At 39.4% G+C, this 18513-nt stretch overlaps 2 protein-coding genes across 3 annotated transcripts; both read left to right on the top strand.

Annotated features, from left to right (window-relative positions):
* Window positions 1-226: 226 nt before the first annotated feature.
* On the top strand, window positions 227-2208 carry pet100 (PET100 cytochrome c oxidase chaperone). Its single transcript, XM_079747205.1, has 4 exons — window positions 227-300; window positions 513-599; window positions 785-817; window positions 1190-2208. Exons 1-4 carry the CDS (start codon window positions 274-276, stop codon window positions 1277-1279), a joined length of 237 nt encoding a protein of 78 aa, XP_079603331.1. The 5' UTR covers window positions 227-273; the 3' UTR covers window positions 1280-2208.
* A 572-nt stretch (window positions 2209-2780) lies between these two features.
* stxbp2 (syntaxin binding protein 2) lies at window positions 2781-13462 on the top strand. Of its 2 annotated transcripts, none has more exons than XM_079747174.1 (19): window positions 2781-2853; window positions 3881-3930; window positions 4022-4103; window positions 4361-4437; window positions 4672-4747; window positions 4828-4931; window positions 5058-5206; window positions 6049-6133; window positions 6934-7064; window positions 7342-7449; window positions 7783-7840; window positions 7947-8012; window positions 8265-8345; window positions 10149-10290; window positions 10447-10553; window positions 10655-10753; window positions 11103-11188; window positions 12118-12275; window positions 12816-13462. In XM_079747174.1, exons 1-19 carry the CDS (start codon window positions 2817-2819, stop codon window positions 12893-12895), a joined length of 1776 nt encoding a protein of 591 aa, XP_079603300.1. In that variant the 5' UTR covers window positions 2781-2816; the 3' UTR covers window positions 12896-13462. The 2 variants fall into 2 exon arrangements, with proteins under 2 accessions (XP_079603300.1, XP_079603299.1); XM_079747173.1 differs by having other exon boundaries at window positions 12115-12275.
* The last annotated feature ends 5051 nt before the right edge of the window (window positions 13463-18513 follow it).

Below are 18513 nucleotides of genomic sequence, written 5' to 3'. Positions count from 1 at the left end.
ATAATAATAATAATAATAATAATAATAATAATAATAATAATAATAATAATACTATATATTTAACTGTTAGAATGACGTAACGTCTGCAAAACTCCGATATTTAATCATTTTCATATAAATAAGTATAAGTAAATAATATAAGTGTATATTTGCGCTGGGCCAAACATACATAGTAATCGCTGATTGGTGCGTTTTTAGGAAACGGAGGATACGTCACATCCGGCTATTTTGTAACAGGAAGTAATGTGAAGGTTGATCGTTTTGGATGCTAAAATGGGTGTTAAAATAGAGATGTTTCGGGTAAGTGAGTGATAATGATAATAAACATTAAGTATTAGTTGCATTTTTTGGTGTCTTAGTTCCGTGCATTGTTGGATTAATCGTTAATGAAGGATATTGGTTCAATTATACCTAACATTCTTTAGCATGCTGTGTGGTGTGGTTGTGGTATATGTAACTTTAATCGTTTTGCAATCTCCCCGACCAGTCAACATTGTTTTTATTTTAAACAGATGGTGCTGTATTTATCATTTCCCGTTACCATGTTTTGGATATCAAACCAGGCTGAATACTTTGAAGAATATATAGTCAAGAGAAAGGTATGTGAGGCTTTCTCAATAGTAGGCTAACTGTTACTCTTTATTGTTCATTAAATGTTGAGATGCCTTTTCTGACTGAAACCAGTAATCACACAGACACACACATGACACGATGTTTCTATCTGTTAATTTTCTCCATCTCTCCTCTCTGTCCTTCTGTTATTTACCATGTGTGTAACCTCCAGAGAGAAATCTTTCCTCCCGACGAGAAAATGCACGTAAGTGACCGTCTGGTTTGTTCTCAATGTTTTTATTTAATTTTCTCCGGACTAATCCCATTACTCAAGAGGCATTTTTACTAGTCAAACATGTTATAGTTGAGCTGGATGAATGTCAAGCTTTTCTATTGACAATGATTATTCTTATTGTTTTAACAAGAAAACAAATGTATAATGTAAACAAACAATATTGATTCGAACTTTCATCCATTACAATCTGATGTAATCAAGCAATTCATCAGAGATTTGACTATGCCTATACTTAAAAGTAAAGAATAATATATTTTTCATGTGCATTACACATTTGTTATTGTTTATTTTTTTAAGGCCTCACTGCACAGTAATGTGTCTTTTTTCTTCTTCTTTTAACAGAGAAAAGAGTTGGAGGAATTTAAAGAAAGAATGAGGAACCGTAAGGAGAAACGCTTATTGAAAGAAATGGCTTTGGAGTCACAAAACTAAGGACAAACAACAACAACCTGGAAAGAGTTTTATTTCATCCAGAGCAAACTGTTTTCCATTTGGCTTTGGATACCATTTGGACTGGACACCAGGCTGTGGCAAATTATGCGTTTGATATTTTGACCGTGTTGCACTATCAATAAATGCTGACGTTATTGTCCTTCATAATATCTATTTCCATCAGATTCGACAATATTTATTTATTCAAGTATGCTTAATTGTTCTTTAATGATTGTTTTTGATGCTGTCTTGATAAAGTTCAATATAATACGATTTTTCCATGAACGTTTTATTTTTACATCTTTAAGAAATGTATGGTTTTTTTTTGTAAATGTAGGTCTATGTGTTTTGGACACCACATGTTTGATTAGAAAGATACTGTCTACCACTGAAGTCCGTTTTCGACTGATCATTTTCGCTCACGATAGATGAAGTATGTAAATTCTCTTTATTTTTTGGTTTGGATCTTTTCATATGAATTCTATCCACATACTTTAACTGTGGCATGCATAGACAGGTATAACGACTGATTTCCATCAATTAAACGGCAGTCCTCCTCACTAACATTGGATAACGATCGCCAGTCTTTGGTCTGTGGTTTTTTAATGTATTTAAATGACCTGAGAAGTCACAAATAAAGTTTTGTGACTTAACAAAATGTTATTTGGGACAAAAAGTCTTCTGTATCCTGCATGTTTCGGGTGTCTTGTGGACCAACAACAACAGCCATAACAATTTGTGTCAACAGAGGTTACTTCTCAATTACAAGCAATATAGATAGCCTATATATATCATATTTGCCATTTACCTCTGTTAAATCCAAATGAGGAATGAAGGTGTTTTTTTGTGATAAGATGTGATTTTTGTTTTAAAAAGCAATTATAATCGATATGGGTTGATATAATCAGTTTTATCTTGAGAAAAATATATTAAACACGGTTTTAAAACCCAGTGTAGTCTATTGCTTTGATCTGAACAAATTGAAAAGAAAATTGTAAAATAGTATTTTATGCCATTGATAAATGAGCCCGATTGAACATTGATTCAACGCACGATCGACCGATTTTTACTGTGTGTGTGGCAAATGTATTGCACTTCATGCATATAGGTCTTCCTGTACTTCTCGGGTACATAGATAGGGGAGGCTGGGGGTGTATTGTTGGAGGTGGGGTGTTAGGAGTAGTTTACATGTTTTTATCGATACCTATCCACGGTCAATGAGTCAGGTTGAAAACAATAATTATTTTATCATTGTAGTAAACATTGTAAACGGGCCAAAGACCCAAACACCGAACAAAGTAAAATTAACCCTACATTGCATTGCAATGACAAGATTCATAAATGCATAATTTATTTTTTCTATAACCAATATTGAGTCAACTTTTGATCTTGACATGCGGTGCACCTATTAGATATAGATTGTAATACTAAAACGAAACACTGGGTGATAATGTTTCCTTTTCAAAACCTGCTTTGGACGAACAGGAAAATACTAACAACACGGAAGTAACAGGTTAGCAACACGCAAGAGGTTACGATGGCACCGAGTGGGTTGAAGGCGATAGTTGGAGAAAGTAAGTACTTTTCTTAATTTCTGTGACATTATATATATTTAGATGTGAAGAGAACTCAACACTGACTCACACGAGTTGTCAAGTGCCCAGTTATGAGAGTGTCTGCTTCTGTTATTAGCTATTTGTTTAGGATTATGCATCTCCATTGATAGGTCGCCTGAGAGGATTTCCTCAACCCCTAGTTCCTAGTAACTAACATCATCGCTCATTAAAGGCAACCATCAAAGTTTTGATAATAATTTTGTTAAATACGTTATCTAGTACGTTGTCTGCTTATCCTTCTATTAATACGAGGGGTTAATGCAACAATATATATTAACAAGTGGCTAAACGATCTATTGCTACGAGGAAGTGAAATCGCGAATCTTGTCATGCGATTTGGCTATTTTGTTAATTTTCCGGGGATTTAACAGGGATTTCTAGAATATTTAGATTGTTTGAATGAATGAGCCTTATTTCAGATCCAACTATGATGTATCATTTGTACTGAGTTAAATTTGTCTTAAAATGACATTCCCCTTTTCGTGTAGGTTGTTTTTCTGTTGCTCATATTTCCTTACAAGTTAACCAATATAAATTAAACTAACCAGATAATGAACTTGTTTATTAATCTACAGTATTATAATAGTTATAAACTGTAATCATAAGCAGTTACAGCCAAGTCTCTTTTGGCTAACATCAAGTGAAATTCTTTAAAAGGCAACCTGGCAACTAAACTGTAGTTCTTCATTTGTTATTACACCACACTCTTGCATTTAGCAAAGTCATGGCGGTAATCTGCCTCTATCTTTCCAATACGCTTTTCATACGTAGATGAAAAATGGTTATAAAGTTGTCGGTTTTGTGTTGAGAGTCGAAGCGAAATGCAAGATGCATAACACCTACCTGCTCCTTGACAAGTGGCCTTAATATGTAGCCTATATAATTATCGAGGCGTCTTTTCTTGTTGCAACAGACCATTAAGATGTTGCAAAATCACATAAGGATGTCAGTATTCTTAACCATACGTCTATGTGTTTATCTGCAGAGATCTTAAACGGAGTCATCAAGAGTGTAAAGAAGGATGGAGAATGGAAGGTGAGAACTACTCGACAGTAAGAGAACAACATCACTTTAGCTTTCTCGTGTGCATGTTTTAACCTTTTATTTAAAATGTATGGTTCCTCAGGTCCTCATTGTGGATCACATCAGTATGCGCATTTTATCATCATGCTGCAAGATGTCTGATATTTTGGCAGAGGGGGTTACCAGTAAGTGACCTGTTAAATTATATATCCCACCAATAGGATAAATATGAGACTGTAATTATTAACAGCTTCAGTGGCATTCTGATTATTGTGTAGACATTCTACTCGTGTAAGAGCAAATGCTTTCAATAAGTTATCCTGGGCAACCAGGTTGTGATGAAATTGAGGCATAAAGCCTAAACATGTAGAATACACATGTGGTTGTATACCTGTATACTCAAGCCTCATAGTAATACAATGATCCACCCTTCACCTTTCAGTCGTAGAGGATATCAGCAAACGCAGGGAGCCCATTTCCAGTCTGGAGGCCATCTATCTCATCTCACCAGTGGAGAAGGTCAGTGTTTCAACTTTATTGTAGTCACGATACAATTCCTGTGTCTTTTGCATTGATACAAGTATATTATACTATATTATTATATTATTGAATCTAAGCTAGAATATTTAACAAATTGACAAATTGACATGCTGTGTTATCAGAGATGGAGGAAACAGGCCAAATTGAAATATTGTACCTTTACTCCGAAGTTCTCTAAATCTTCCTATCCCTTTTTCTTTTTGTCTATCGCAGTCCGTTGAAGCCCTGATCAAGGACTTCAAAGAAACTGCTTTCACCTACAAAGCAGCACACATCTTCTTCACCGACAGTAAGATGATTTGATGTCCTCCACATCGTTCAGGTACGAAATAACCTTTTCTAAATGTCATTCTCTTCCCTGCTGCATAGATTGTCCAGATAGTCTCTTTGCTCAAATCGGGAAATCCAGAATTGCCAAGTTCGTGAAGACAATGAAGGAGATCAACGTGGCCTTCCTGCCCTACGAATCTCAGGTTCAGGGTCTTCTTCTTAAACTTGCTGCATCCATTTCTCCAAGACCGCGCCAAATACGTTTTTGGGGTTTTCACCAAAACTCAACCCATTAACCACACATGTCTCTCACCACCCCACCACCGAAGGTGTTCTCCATGGATGACCCCACCTCCATGCACCGCTTCTACAGCCCTGAGTCATCTGGAGGCAAGGACAAGATGCTGGAGGGTCTGGCCGAGCAGATCGCCACCCTCTGCGACACGCTGAAGGAGTACCCTGCCGTCCGCTACCGCAGGTACTAGAGCATGTCCTAGGGCTGGGCGATTGATTGGATTTTGAACGCGATTTCGATTTTAGCGTCAAACGATCACAAAGCTAATATAATCAAGTTTTCAATATATATATATTTTATTTTTTATTAAATGCTTTATAGAAATTGCAGAACAGCTGGATACATATCCATACATTATTTTAGATTTGATATATATTTTGTATATTTTTTTAAGGCGAAATTTCAAAGTTCTCAATTACAAAGTGTTTTTGGGAGAGATATGCTGAATAAATACATCATGTTTTCAAACTCAGAAATAATTGTTTGAATAAGCGTGATTTCTATATTGACCAAAATAATCGTGACTATGATCTTTTTCCATAGCCGAGCAGCCCTACACTGCACAGGAAAAACCTGTATTTATCATATTCCTCGTTCAACTACCGAAACCCTGCAATCAGACCTACAATAATTAGCGATAAGAGAAAATGAAAATACTTTTTAGACCTGCGTACAGCTGTCATTCTTGACGCACATGTGTATCAGCAGCTGTCTTTGAAGAGCATACAAATGTAATCAAAGCCAAAAATGGAATGTCGTAGGGCAAGGTTTTTTTCCCGACACCCATGCCTTTTCCTGCCATTGTCGACATTACATCATTGTGTAGCACAACTGGCAGGATCACGGTTTTGAAAGATTCTACTGCGAAAGGCATGTTAACCTTCCACCTAAAAAAACCCAAAAAAACAACGATTCCACCCTTGACTAGCGCGACTCCGCCCAGTCTCAAATTTAATTGTCATAACATGCTGTGTGTTTAATTCTCTGGCGTGGCTGACGGTTATTGTTCCCATTATGTATGCTAGTGGCCCCCAGGTGAACGCTAAACTGGCTGAGGAGGTTTACCAGCAACTCAACGCCCATAAAGCCGACAACCCCAGCATGGGAGAGGTGAGGAGAGAGTGTGGCACTGCCAAGCCCAGTTAACACATCCTTCTGTTGCTACTGAAACAAAAGTTATTGTCTCTCTGATAAAACCCAGAGCAACCTTAGGCTCGGCTTAGCATGTGAAGCGCTGTACTTCACACATTTCTTGGTGTTTATGGGGCAATTTTGGTGCTTACATCTTGTTAATATTTTCTTTCCCTTTGTGCTTGACTCTGCTGTTTCTTTCACTCTTTTTCTTCCATTCTTCCTTAGCTGACATTTCCTTGCGTCTGAGACTGGTATTAAAAGGCATGTATTGCGATTCACATTTACAGTTCCTAATGCAAATAGAGGAGTTGGACATATTAGGACTGGCCCCCTCTTGAGTTCCCTTAAAAGGTCCTGTTTTAATATTAATGTTTCTCATCTCAGAAAATATTTATCAATATTTAAACATACATGATACATTTTTAACAAAATGATTACCCATTCTTGGATATCGAAATAACAGACTAATGTGGATTTAACAATAAAACCAAATCGATCCACTGAAGAAAACTCATCTTCCTGATAAAAATGTCCTTGCATACTGCAATGAGTTATTTTAAGATACCAGGTAAACATCTAAATATAATTCATTATGCAATACTTGAGCTCTCTGTTTTGGCTTTGGTTTATGTATCTATTTTCTTTTCCTCTTACTGTTCTTCTGGCATTTCAAAGCAATTCACATAAAATTACCACATAACACATAAAACATAAAAGTCCCCCACCACTCATTGCCACGTTGTATTATTTTTCTGAACAACGTTGCCTGTCTTTAGGGTGCAGATAAGGCCCGATCCCAGCTACTGATCGTAGACCGAGGATATGACCCCATCACACCCATTCTGCACGAGTTGACCTTCCAGGCCATGGTCTACGATTTGCTGGACATAAAGCAAGACATCTACAAGTGAGTGCTATGCATATAAATACAATATGCAGCTGATAAATCAAATAGGAATACTTTACCAGGATATTCTAGTAGGTAGGGTTATCTTTCAACTCCTGGCCGAAAGGTTCTGTGTTCGATTCCCGCGGTCCGCTTTCTACCTGTAGGCATCCATGTGCAAGATGCTTACCCTTGCCTGCTTATTATATGAATGCACTTTATGTTTCTTTAGATTAAAGAGTCTGCTAAAAAGAAATGTATTCCTGTATTCAAACATTTGATGTACTGCATGTTCAAGGTATCAAACCACTGGAATTGGAGAAAGTAAAGAGAGAGAGGTTCTCTTGGATGAGGATGATGAGCTTTGGGTTCAGCTCCGACACATGCACATTGCCGATGTCACCAAGTAAGTCTGACACCTGGTGGAAGGTCGGCAGTGCACAGAGGCCTCCTACTCTGTGCACTTTGGCTCACTGAATAGTAAATCGTTTTATAAGGGTGGCTGGTGTTGTGCCTGTAGATGGAGTCATGTAGGGTATTTGTTTTTGTGAGTAGCGTGTTGTATGTATGTATGAGTAGGAGTCCTTTTAGTTTTTGACATTAATGTTCCGGATGGCAACTCAAATCATTCACGTTTTGAAAAAGTTGTGCGTCACTATTTAATATGTATGAGTGTATTACTTCAAGTACTTCACAATCCAAGGGGGTGTTTTGTAAATTAATGTCGTCCTTTTTGCAGGAAGGTGACTGAACTGCTGCGCACTTTCTGTGAGAGTAAAAGGATGTCCACTGATAATGTGAGTAATGAACACTGTGGGAGCCATTGTCCTTGCATTGTTAAGTGGCCTGTGGCTGGGCATGGTGTTGTGGTCAGGCACCATTAAATGTGTTTTGTATTTTTAGGCCAACCTCAAAGACCTCTCTCAGATGCTGAAGAAGATGCCACAATACCAAAAAGAGCTCAGCTTGGTGAGTGTTGACACATTTCTTGAAGTTAAAGATTAAACAAAAAAAGCATGAGAAATTGTTTGAAATTATGGAATTTCCCCCCAAAAATTAATCAAATTACTATTAACTTTTCTTTATGTTGACCTCATCAATGTGATGTGTTTAATTGTCGCAGTTACAGTGGTGGCCACTTACCAACATTTGTACCTTTTACTCCAACCTCTTTCATTTATACTGTATGTGTTTAATGCTTTCCCTTTTTTATATTAACAGTACAGTACTCACTTGCATCTCGCTGATGCCTGCATGAAGAAGTTCAAGCAATCTCTGGAAAACCTTTGTGAGGTGGAACAGGTCGGTGTGATTTAAAACATCTCTTTAATTGAACACTCTCTTTAGAAGCAGACTCTGTACCTCACTCTCATACATACGTCGTCATTAAGTTTATAACACAATGTTCAAAGAGTCTCTTCAAGAGAGTGTCTGTCATGGAATGACAACTGCTCACTGCAACAGCATAGCAGACGTACCACTCCATTAATGCATTAGCTCTATTGGTAGCTCCCCTGGGAAACGTGCATTGGCTATCGACACACTGTAGTTATGCATAATGGGGGGGAATTTTAATCGTGACGGCGTAGAAAGACGAGACATCCCATTTCCTTTTGCATATGCGGCAACACACTGTAATCTGATGCGTCAATCCAATCCAAGCCAAAAAATGCGATGGTCAAAAAAATTGCAGCATTTTAACATGTCCTCCAAACAATGTCTGTGCTACCGTAATTCAGACCCTTTTTAAGCAAACAAGTGTCTGACAGGTCAGACACTAAAAAGCAACCCAGGAGCATGGTGTGACTTTTATTTAATAGGAGTGTTAATCGGGACACTTGCATAAACCGTTCACTCTGCCTTGCTAATGCACCGGTGGCGTAGTTGAGAGCTGTTTCTTTAATCCCATTGGGGGGGGGGGGGGGGGGGGTTGTGTTGGCTCTGAAACGGACATCTTAAACAAGCCAGTCACCACCACTCTACCCTCAGTGGGTACCCGCGGTATAAATGTCCTCCATTGTTTGGTTCATGCAAGTACAAAGAAGGCTTTGTGAATGTGACACTATAGGTGATAAAAAAAAGTTATGGTCGTAGACATTGATGGCTTGTTTCTAGCGCTAGTGAATTTCAAATGTGAAAGAGCAAGGTTTGTTGGTCCCTGGCTAAGCCTAATGGAGAATAGGGATTAAGGAATACTTGGAATACAGATTTTTTTTTGGAAGGGCAAAGCTCCTAGTGTTTGAACGGGGATCCGACAACCAAGGTGGCATTTATAAAAGCTTTTAAAGACTGTAGGAAGCCCATATCGCTGAGTGGTTTTGAAACATTTTGATGGTTATATCTCGCTGCTGTAATATAATGTTTTACATCTCATCACAAAGAAGTATGGCTCACGTGTGCATTTGAAATGTTTTAAAATGTACCTTTTCATACATGCCCATGCTACAGTAAAGTGGGTTTCCATATCAAGACTCAATAGAAAACAAACTGCACGAAACTGAGTGACGTATTTCTGGGATCATGGAGTGATCATCGTGTGTGTATCATTAAATATCGGGTGAAGGAACATTGTCTTTCGTGACACATTTCTAAGATAAACAAGACATTAGGGTGTGGCTGACTCCAGGAAGGATGTGCCCTGATCCGTGACGACGTGGCTTTATTATAGCAGGTGTATACTTCAGTTTTAAAGGTATTCGTCGCACACCCCTAGAGAAAAGTAGATGCCATGTTTCATGACTTAATGTGAATCTGAAGTTATTGGCAAGTTGGTAAGCAAAACAAGGAATCTGCCTTGGTTTTTCAAAAGTAAAACCTTTTGAATGTATTTATACAAATATGTAAGGAAGGGCAAAGCTCCTGGTGTTTGTAAAGGGAGCTCCAACAACCTAGGGGGCATTTATAAAAGCTATTGAAGACTGTAAGAAGCCCATATTGCTGAATGGTTTTGATACATTTTGATGGTTACATTTTTTAAATTAATCTTTTACATCTAAAATATGAAGTTAGCAAATTACACTCGGTATTGGCCGAAATAGTGTCACTGTGAGTAACTTCTATGTATTGAACCCTATGACGGTTACTAATGGTGACGCTCCACCACAGGACCTTGCCATGGGCTCCGATGCAGAGGGGCAGCCCCTGAGGGACGCCATGAAGAGCATCGTCCCTGTGCTGCTCAACAACGACATCGAGGCCTACGACAAGATCCGCATCATCCTGCTGTACATCTTCCACAAGAAAAAGGGTGGGTTCAATGACCATCAGCCGTCCATTTGACTGCTCACGAAACCTGCTACCAAAAATCACTTCACTTGATGGGCAGGTGTTTTAAAATGGAGAGAATCTGCTGTCTGTTTATCGACATCGTCTTTGAGGGTTGTTCGCACCTTGTTCCTTGCAGGCATTGCTGATGAGAACCTCACCAAGCTCATTCAGCATGCCAACATACAGGCGGACAGCAACATCATCACCAACCTGCAGCACCTGGGCTGTAACATCATAGCCGGGGTAGGCCTCTCCACCGCAGCCCTGAGACACTTCCTCCTCCCGCTGCTCCGTACACGCCATGAAGCTATTTGCTATGCAAATGTCTTGTTGTTCCCCATCAGGGCGCCAACGCGGGACAAGCCCAGCCTGAGAGGAAGGAGCGAACGGAGCCGACCTACCAGCTCTCCCGGTGGACTCCAGTCCTCAAAGACATCATGGAGGTAGTGCGAACCTGCAACCGCATGCCAATATGTGCAGCCACGTGGGCAGCGTAAGAGATGTGGTGCTGGAGGGTAGAATCATGAGGGGTGAGGCATGCAATGCAAAAATGTGCTGCGGCAGGGATTTTCAAATTGCCTCAAGACATCTCTTCCTTTTGCATGCTCAAAGGAACATCTTAAGCGTGGAGTACCAAAGGCATTAGTTGTGGGGAATATGTATATTTTTTATTCTTGCATTCACATCTAAAAACGAATGCACTCTTTTAATTAATATTGGAAGAATGTGCAGAACTTTGATTGTCTGTGTTTTCACCTCTGACTCTTTCTCTTTGTGTGTGTTTGGGCACAGAATGCCCTGGATGACAAGCTGGACAGAAAACTGTGGCCGTTTGTCTCCGATCCAGCGCCAATCAACACAACGCAGACGGCAGTGAGGTTGGTGCTGTGCTATGGTTACATATTGAAGATCCCCCGCCCCTATACCCTTACCTGACCAGGTGCCTTCAGGTTTAGCAGATGAAACTGGTTCAAATTAGATGGAAATAGATTTGAAGACATTGAAGTACACCTTTCATGATGCCACTGTATGATGGTAAACAATAAACTTCCAGATTATAATTTTGTTTACTATTTCTATATTTATGTGTTGTTGACTTTTTTTTCTCACGAATGGAGCTTGAGGTCTAAAGATCAAATAAGCCCAGGTTACTGGGTTCATTACAGCGCTTCATAATCCCAGGGAACTTCCGACCACATTCGAGGGTTTACACAAACCACATTTAAAAGCCTGTGTCAAAACATAATCTGCATTCACTAATGGACAATTTATTTGTCTCCCTTCCTGTGTGGTCAAGCACTTGATGGTCTGGTCTGGGTATTAATTAATGTCACTTTATCCTGCTGACACCAGATGTCGATGTGTTTCTATATATAGAGCACACTGCAGACCATTTGCGAGACTCCACGATACTTCCTGTACTCTTAATCTATGCAACATTGACATTGATGAAATAACATCCTCTTTAGACGTAACCCTGGCATTTCCCTGAAGATTGTGGTCTTTTCAGTATGGTATGGTTTACAACTTCAAAATGTTGTACTTGTTAATGTTTCAGACTTACTTTATGATATGACTCCAATTAACGATGATAAATAATGATGGCCCAGCCCAAGTGGCAATTATAAGTCCCTAAATGTCTGCAGACTACCTGTAAGATCCTTGGGCACGATGCCTATCAGCTCGTCGATTACGTGTATCTGATGTTGGACTGTGGCTTTGGTTAAAGTGGCAACTGGATGACTGAACTCTGTATATATTAAACATGTATATTTTGTGTACATGTCTTTGTTTTTTTGAATAGCAGTGCACGGTTCGGGCAATGGCACAAAAACAAATCTCCGACGGAGTACCGCTCCGGGCCACGTCTCATCGTCTTCGTGATTGGTGGGGTGACACACTCTGAGATGCGCTCGGCCTATGAAGTCACTAGAGCCACCGACGGAAAATGGGAAGTCCTGATAGGTAGGTTTCGTTTTGTTAACAAAGTGGTCGCCCCTTGCCTGGTTACAGTACCATCATGTACATGTATATTTGGAAACGGTTTATTTTCTAGCTTCTACGATTTTGACTGTATGCTTTGATTGTTCTCTGGTTTTCTTTGGATAAAATGGTCTACTACACTGATTCTCACCTGGTAGGTCGCAAGACTCGTGAACGATAAGTGGGTCATGCTGGCTTTTTAAGTGTGTCGCCGAGCATTTGCAAAACCTTCATTTTTAGAAAGAAACCCATTGATTAACCATTGTTTCAATGTTAATTAATTTTTCAATGGCTTGTTTTTACGTTATTGAATTTAGCCCTGATTCTTGCATCTTTTTGTTCGCTTATTGTTTTTAACAGTACACAAAGGCATTGTTGATCCATAATTTGCTTGTCAATAATTGAATGTCATGAATGAATGGCTGAATTGGTAGCCTTGCAGATAGGTTCCAGGCTCTTGGTTAAGGGATCCACTTTTGACCATGTAAAGTTAACATAATTTTCTTCTGTTTTCTTTGACAGGGTCATCTCACATCCTGACACCGACAAGCTTCCTGAACGACGTGAAGAGTCTAGACAAAGTGCTTAATCCGGATTTTTAAGGGAGATCCTTAGCAGAGCGGGCAGATTGGGATAGAGATATATTTAACTTGTGCTGATGATGGATGCTGGTCCATTGTCACTGGATTTGCGGTATGAGTGTATGTGTACTCACCCAGGTAGTCAAAGAAATAATCACTGGAAGGATATATATACATTTTTTGTGTGTGCAATGCTCAATTTGAAATAGATTATGTATATACTACCATTTGGTTTCACATCATAGCCAAAGTATTTAATTTAAATAGATTGTATTTACTGTACCCGATGATTGTATCCTATACTGTAATTATTTCAAATTATTTTTGTTGTAATGAAATCATATATTTGCGGTCTTAGCACCGAATAATTTAAAAAGTAATCTTAGAGTTACCTTTGAAAACAAAGTCTCATTGTCGAATTCTACTGTTCCTCCTTGATGCCACTGTCAAAGTTGCTTCTCAAAAGTTTATTTTGAAATCAAGCACTTTTCTCATGTACCTTTTTAGAGTAAGATTTTGAGTGTGGTGGGTCTCTGTGTCTTTGTTCTATGTAAAAATAAAAAAGTTATACTATGTTAGTATTAGTAAGTAAGTATGTCTATACTTCTAATTGCTAGCCTAAAACTTTACCGACCATCATAAAAAGTAAACAGGACAGAGATAATCCAATGATACTGCAACATAAAATCACTACTTGCTTTGGTTCTCTTACTTAGGGGTCTGAGCAGCGAAGCTGCTTGGTACCCTATTGTTTCTGTAACGGTTTTTTTTCCCCTCAAATTCTGTTAAAGTCATACTGCAGCCTATACCGTAAGTTGAAAACTCTTGAAATTTTCAGGTATGGTTACCAATAACCCCCACTACCCATAAACCCCAATTTGTGGTACTGCACCCAAAGGTGGCGCTATTGTAAAAAAATCATGAATTAGGCTTATTTCTCCTCACCAGATTGACCTGGACTCAAAATTCTTTCATACTATTAATCTCTAGAATCAGATGCATCTATAAAACCCGGGTCTTATGCCCTAAAAAGGTTTACTTTTCCCACAATTTCATATTAAAGCCAAACATGATAAAAAGATTCTCAGGCTAAAAAATAATCACACAGAATTTGCTTTATTCAGTTCCATTTGAGAAATATTGGCCAATAAAGTTGGAGCAGTTAGCCCATTTTTCTTATATGACCATTTTGTTATTGTATAAAAAAACACGACTATTATTAGGTGGATACCAATACCCCCCACTATCCATAAACCCAAATTGTGGTACTGCACCCAAAGGTGGAGCTATTTAAAAAAAATATGAACTAGCCTTATTTCTCCTTACTAGATTGACCTGGACTCAAAATTCTTTCATCATATTAATCTGTTAAATCAGATGCATATTTTTCACCCTGGTCTTCTGCTCTAAAAATGTTTACTTTTCCCACAATTTCATAGAAAAGCAAAACGTCCACAGTCTATATCCATTATGCCTATATGACCATTTTGTTATTGTATAACTACCATACGGCTATCATTAGGTGGATACCATTAACAGCATGGTCTGTACTATTTTAAGAAAGCCCTTAATTCTCTTGTGAAATGTGTGCTTGGAGTTTTGATGGTGTCTTGATAGTGTGAATGAGGCTTCCAGCAGTTCAGGAATGTCAGTGGCCCAACCTGATAATGCCCTATACTGGTGATCCTTAGGTTGAGGGTTCGAATTCTGAATAGAGCATAATGAACATGACATTCTGTCATTGCCACTCATTTAAGAAACACAACATTGAACAACACCGGAAATTCATCAGGCAATCAACATTCCGGCTCATTAGTTTCCAAGAAACAGACTGCCAAGACACAGTAGGAACTTCTTCGTTCACCATTTATCCTTCACAATTAACTCTGTCATATTTATAATTCTTCCGTTAGTGTTCTTGACTACAAAGGTTTAATTTCCCGAGAATTTCAAAGATTTTTCAGGCATATGCTTTTAAGAAAGCCCTTAATTCACTTGAGAAATGTGTGCTTGGAGTTTTCTGAATGTTGTATGCTTATCAATAGACATTTTGACCATGTGAATGAGACTGCAGTTCAGGTTTATCAGTGGCTCAATGGGATAATGCCTTGTACAGGTGATCCTTAGGTTGAGAATTCAAATCCCGATTAAAACAAGCTGAACATGACATTCGGCCATTGCTTTGCAGCTCACCTGAAAGCCGAGGCACAGTATTGCATTAAGTGGAACATCTTCATCAACATCTTTCCTTCATAATTATGTTATATTTATATATCTTCCATTAGTGTGTTCTTGTCTTTTAATTTTGCTAGGACCCCGTTAATCACCGCTTGCGGTTATATTTTCATTTGATTCTCTGAATTTCTAGTATATACCCATGTCTCCTACAGTGTATCATATAGACCGCACCAAGGGTTTTTCAGAGCCATTAACCTCAGAAATCTCCCCATGAGATTAGTTAAACTGAAAGTGAGGCATCATAGCGGATATGTTAGTATACGATGCGGGACCTGTGCGAGAGAGATCCTAATCTATGCACTCTCGTAGAAATCTTGAAAAGGGGCTTTGATCTCAATGTCATAGTTTGATACTGTAGGTTGACATAAGAGGATTACTTCATGTTTATAATGTTTCTTGCATTAATTTTTACTCACCATTACGTTCCACATTATTTTCTGCTTGTAGGCCTACTCTTAAGTACAGCGTTAGCTCCAGTGCAGGCGTAGCACAAACAGAAAAACATCATCCCTTTCCATTTGAGGATTATGTTTTCATCTGGGATTACAGAACGCCTGTGGTCTTAATGACAACAGGTTGAACGTTAGGGCTCAGGACTGTTTAAAAGCATCCTCCCATGCTATGGCCAGTTTACATCTGAAGAAAAATCCAAACACTACCATCTTTCGCTCCACTGGATTTACAATGACTTTTTCTGTCCAGTAACTGAATGCAAATGGTGCAGACAAGACTTGATTCTACCCATTTTTGAGTAAACAAGGAATAAATGTGTGGCTGCCTTTTTTGGATGTTCATTGTTTTTGTGTGATTACTGCAGTGGAGTGGAGACAAGGATGGCAGCTAAGCGGAACCCTCTGGTATGGTGTGAAATTATTACATTAAATGTAACTGTTGTATACAGACCCATATCATTTAGTGATGAAGCCATTACCATGTCATTGCCAACCATCACATGCCAACCATTACAAAAGGTGACTGTGACCTTTTGACAGACATTTCATAATGGTTCCTTGAAATAAAATAAATTATGTTAAGATTCAAAACCGCAACAGTGTTGTGTTAGGTAATGTATGTTTAAATTCCAAAATATACCGTAAATAAAAAATGAAACATTACAAATGATTTATTTCAATAATATTCAATTGGATCAATTGGGGCCACCCGGTTTGCTGGTCTATGGACGTCTTTGGAGTTTTTTGTTTTGTCCCGCAGGGAACCTCTGGACCAGAGCAGATTCTCCCCTCCGACCCCGCCCAGAGAAGAACTACAACAACTACAGGTCAGGATTGGCCTCTCTCAGACAGACATCTTACTGCATTGTGTTCTTTGTAATCAAGGCTGGAAAATATTTCACTACCTTTTTTCAAGTAGTTTACCTTTGCAAAATTAAATAAATGATTCAATTTGTAGTTTTAAATAAACCATTGATAACGCAGACTGGATCATCGGAAGAAAAACATATTAACCTGGTTTTATGCATGAGGAATGAAGGATTTTCTTTTGTAACTTTTAGCATAGGTTTTTAGTACTTTGAACCTAGTCTTTGGCCTTCTCATGTCATCCAGATAACTGTCTGCCTCCCGCCACACAGGTGTAACTAACGATGACTTCTTCCACGCCCTGGCCAGCGCCCAGGGTCAGCGCCTGGACGACCAGCGCGTTACGCTTGCCACGCTGCCCGGTTTCAACCGCCAGGTACCAGACAAGCCCGCACAATAGGTGGCTCCCATAGCTGGATAACTGGAAGAATGTGCCACAGTCTTCCAGTTACCCATAATCTTCCGATGTCTTTTTTTGAAAAATGTTTATTCAGACACCTGCCTCAAATAATCAGAGGTGCTCAACACCTCACATCGTTCTGACCGAGAGCACTCCAGACACCGCCAGGAGAGAGCTGTCTGCATCAAGCGACCCTGTACAGAGTAACACACCTCAACACTGTCCCACCAAGGTCTCCAAAGTCATTGTAGTCTGGTTTCCTTCAAGAGCGTCGGAAAAGCAGTGGCGCTAGCAGGAGAAAGGGTGTAAATACGTTGCTCTGTTTGTGACGTAGGTGGCCATTGATGCGGATCAGGATACAAGCAGGACTGGGATGAGCCAAGGTCAGCAGGGAGGCGTAGATCCCAGTAAGAGCCCGTCTCCACGAGCCAAACAAGCAGAGGGAAAGCCAAGCACAACTATTCCACCAACAGGTAATTTTATTGATGTACAAAATGTGGGGGGGGGAGGTGGGGCAGTCCAGTCACTATACTGGGAGTTAAACACAGTATAACAACCCATAGACTCTGGTGGTTAGGGTGTTTTACTCCAAGCCAAAAGGTTCTGGGTTCGATCTTTGATGTAGGACCTCCCTATCTGTAGGGCATCCCTAAACAAGATGCTACAGCCATACCTGTTCATTAACGACATATCTAAAAAAAAACAACACTTTGAATAAAGCAACTTCTCAATGACTAAATATGAATGAATTGTGTTTCTATTTCTATGTGTTCACCAATACTTCTAGGGCCTGATTCAGACAAGTTGTTCAACCTACTGGCTAATACTCAGGCCCAGCGGCTGGACGACCAGCGGGCAACCCTTCCTTCACTACCCGCGACAGAGGAGGAAAAGCCCACAACGTCTGGAGCCGCAGGCGAATCAAGTTACCTATGCTACATGGTCTCCAAAGTGCAAGTGAGTCTCTTAGTCTTGTTTATTTATTCATTTATATCTATATATAAATACATTTTATTTGCACTATCAGTATTGTATCAATATCAAGGAGAATGTCAACATTAAGATAAACATACAAAAATAAGAAGAACTTAGAAAAAGCATCCAAACAGCTGCATAGTGTTTCGCCCTGAAATGTATTTTATGTACATTTCACAACCCCACACATTTCCTCGGTTCATAAACAAGCATCATAGTTTGCATTGTAAATTGCAACCCTCTGCACACACGCATGCCGTGTTGTAAAGCATCTCATCACTTTTAGGGTTCCAGGATGGAAGAGCAGAGATGCTCCCTACCCCAGACTCAGACCCTGGATACAGCAGCACCGACTCGGTCAGCCTCATTCAGCCCTGGCTCAGACCTGGAGAGAGCCAAGACCAAGGGCCCAGAGAGTCAGGAGGTACGATCCTACGAGCCCTCTCCTTCTAAGTGTTAATGGATATCCCTTGGAGAATGGAGGACGCTCAGTATGTAATTACAATCAGGTAGATGTGTCGAAATAAAAGCTCTTGAAAGAGCTTTTATTTCCCAATTATTAAATTGGGATTTGGCTGTATTCAAATGAGCCAAGTGTCAATTTCTGTAGATAAACCACTTTTAACAGTGAAAACATTAGATACAAACATTTAGGCATCACTTCTCATCTCTTCCTCTATCCAGCCCATGGTGGAGGTGGACCAGGA

This window comes from Pollachius pollachius, assembly GCF_949987615.1.
Source record: "Pollachius pollachius genome assembly, chromosome: 11".
In the NCBI taxonomy this organism is placed as follows: domain Eukaryota; kingdom Metazoa; phylum Chordata; class Actinopteri; order Gadiformes; family Gadidae; genus Pollachius; species Pollachius pollachius.
This window is presented reverse-complemented; position numbering and strand designations above follow the sequence as displayed.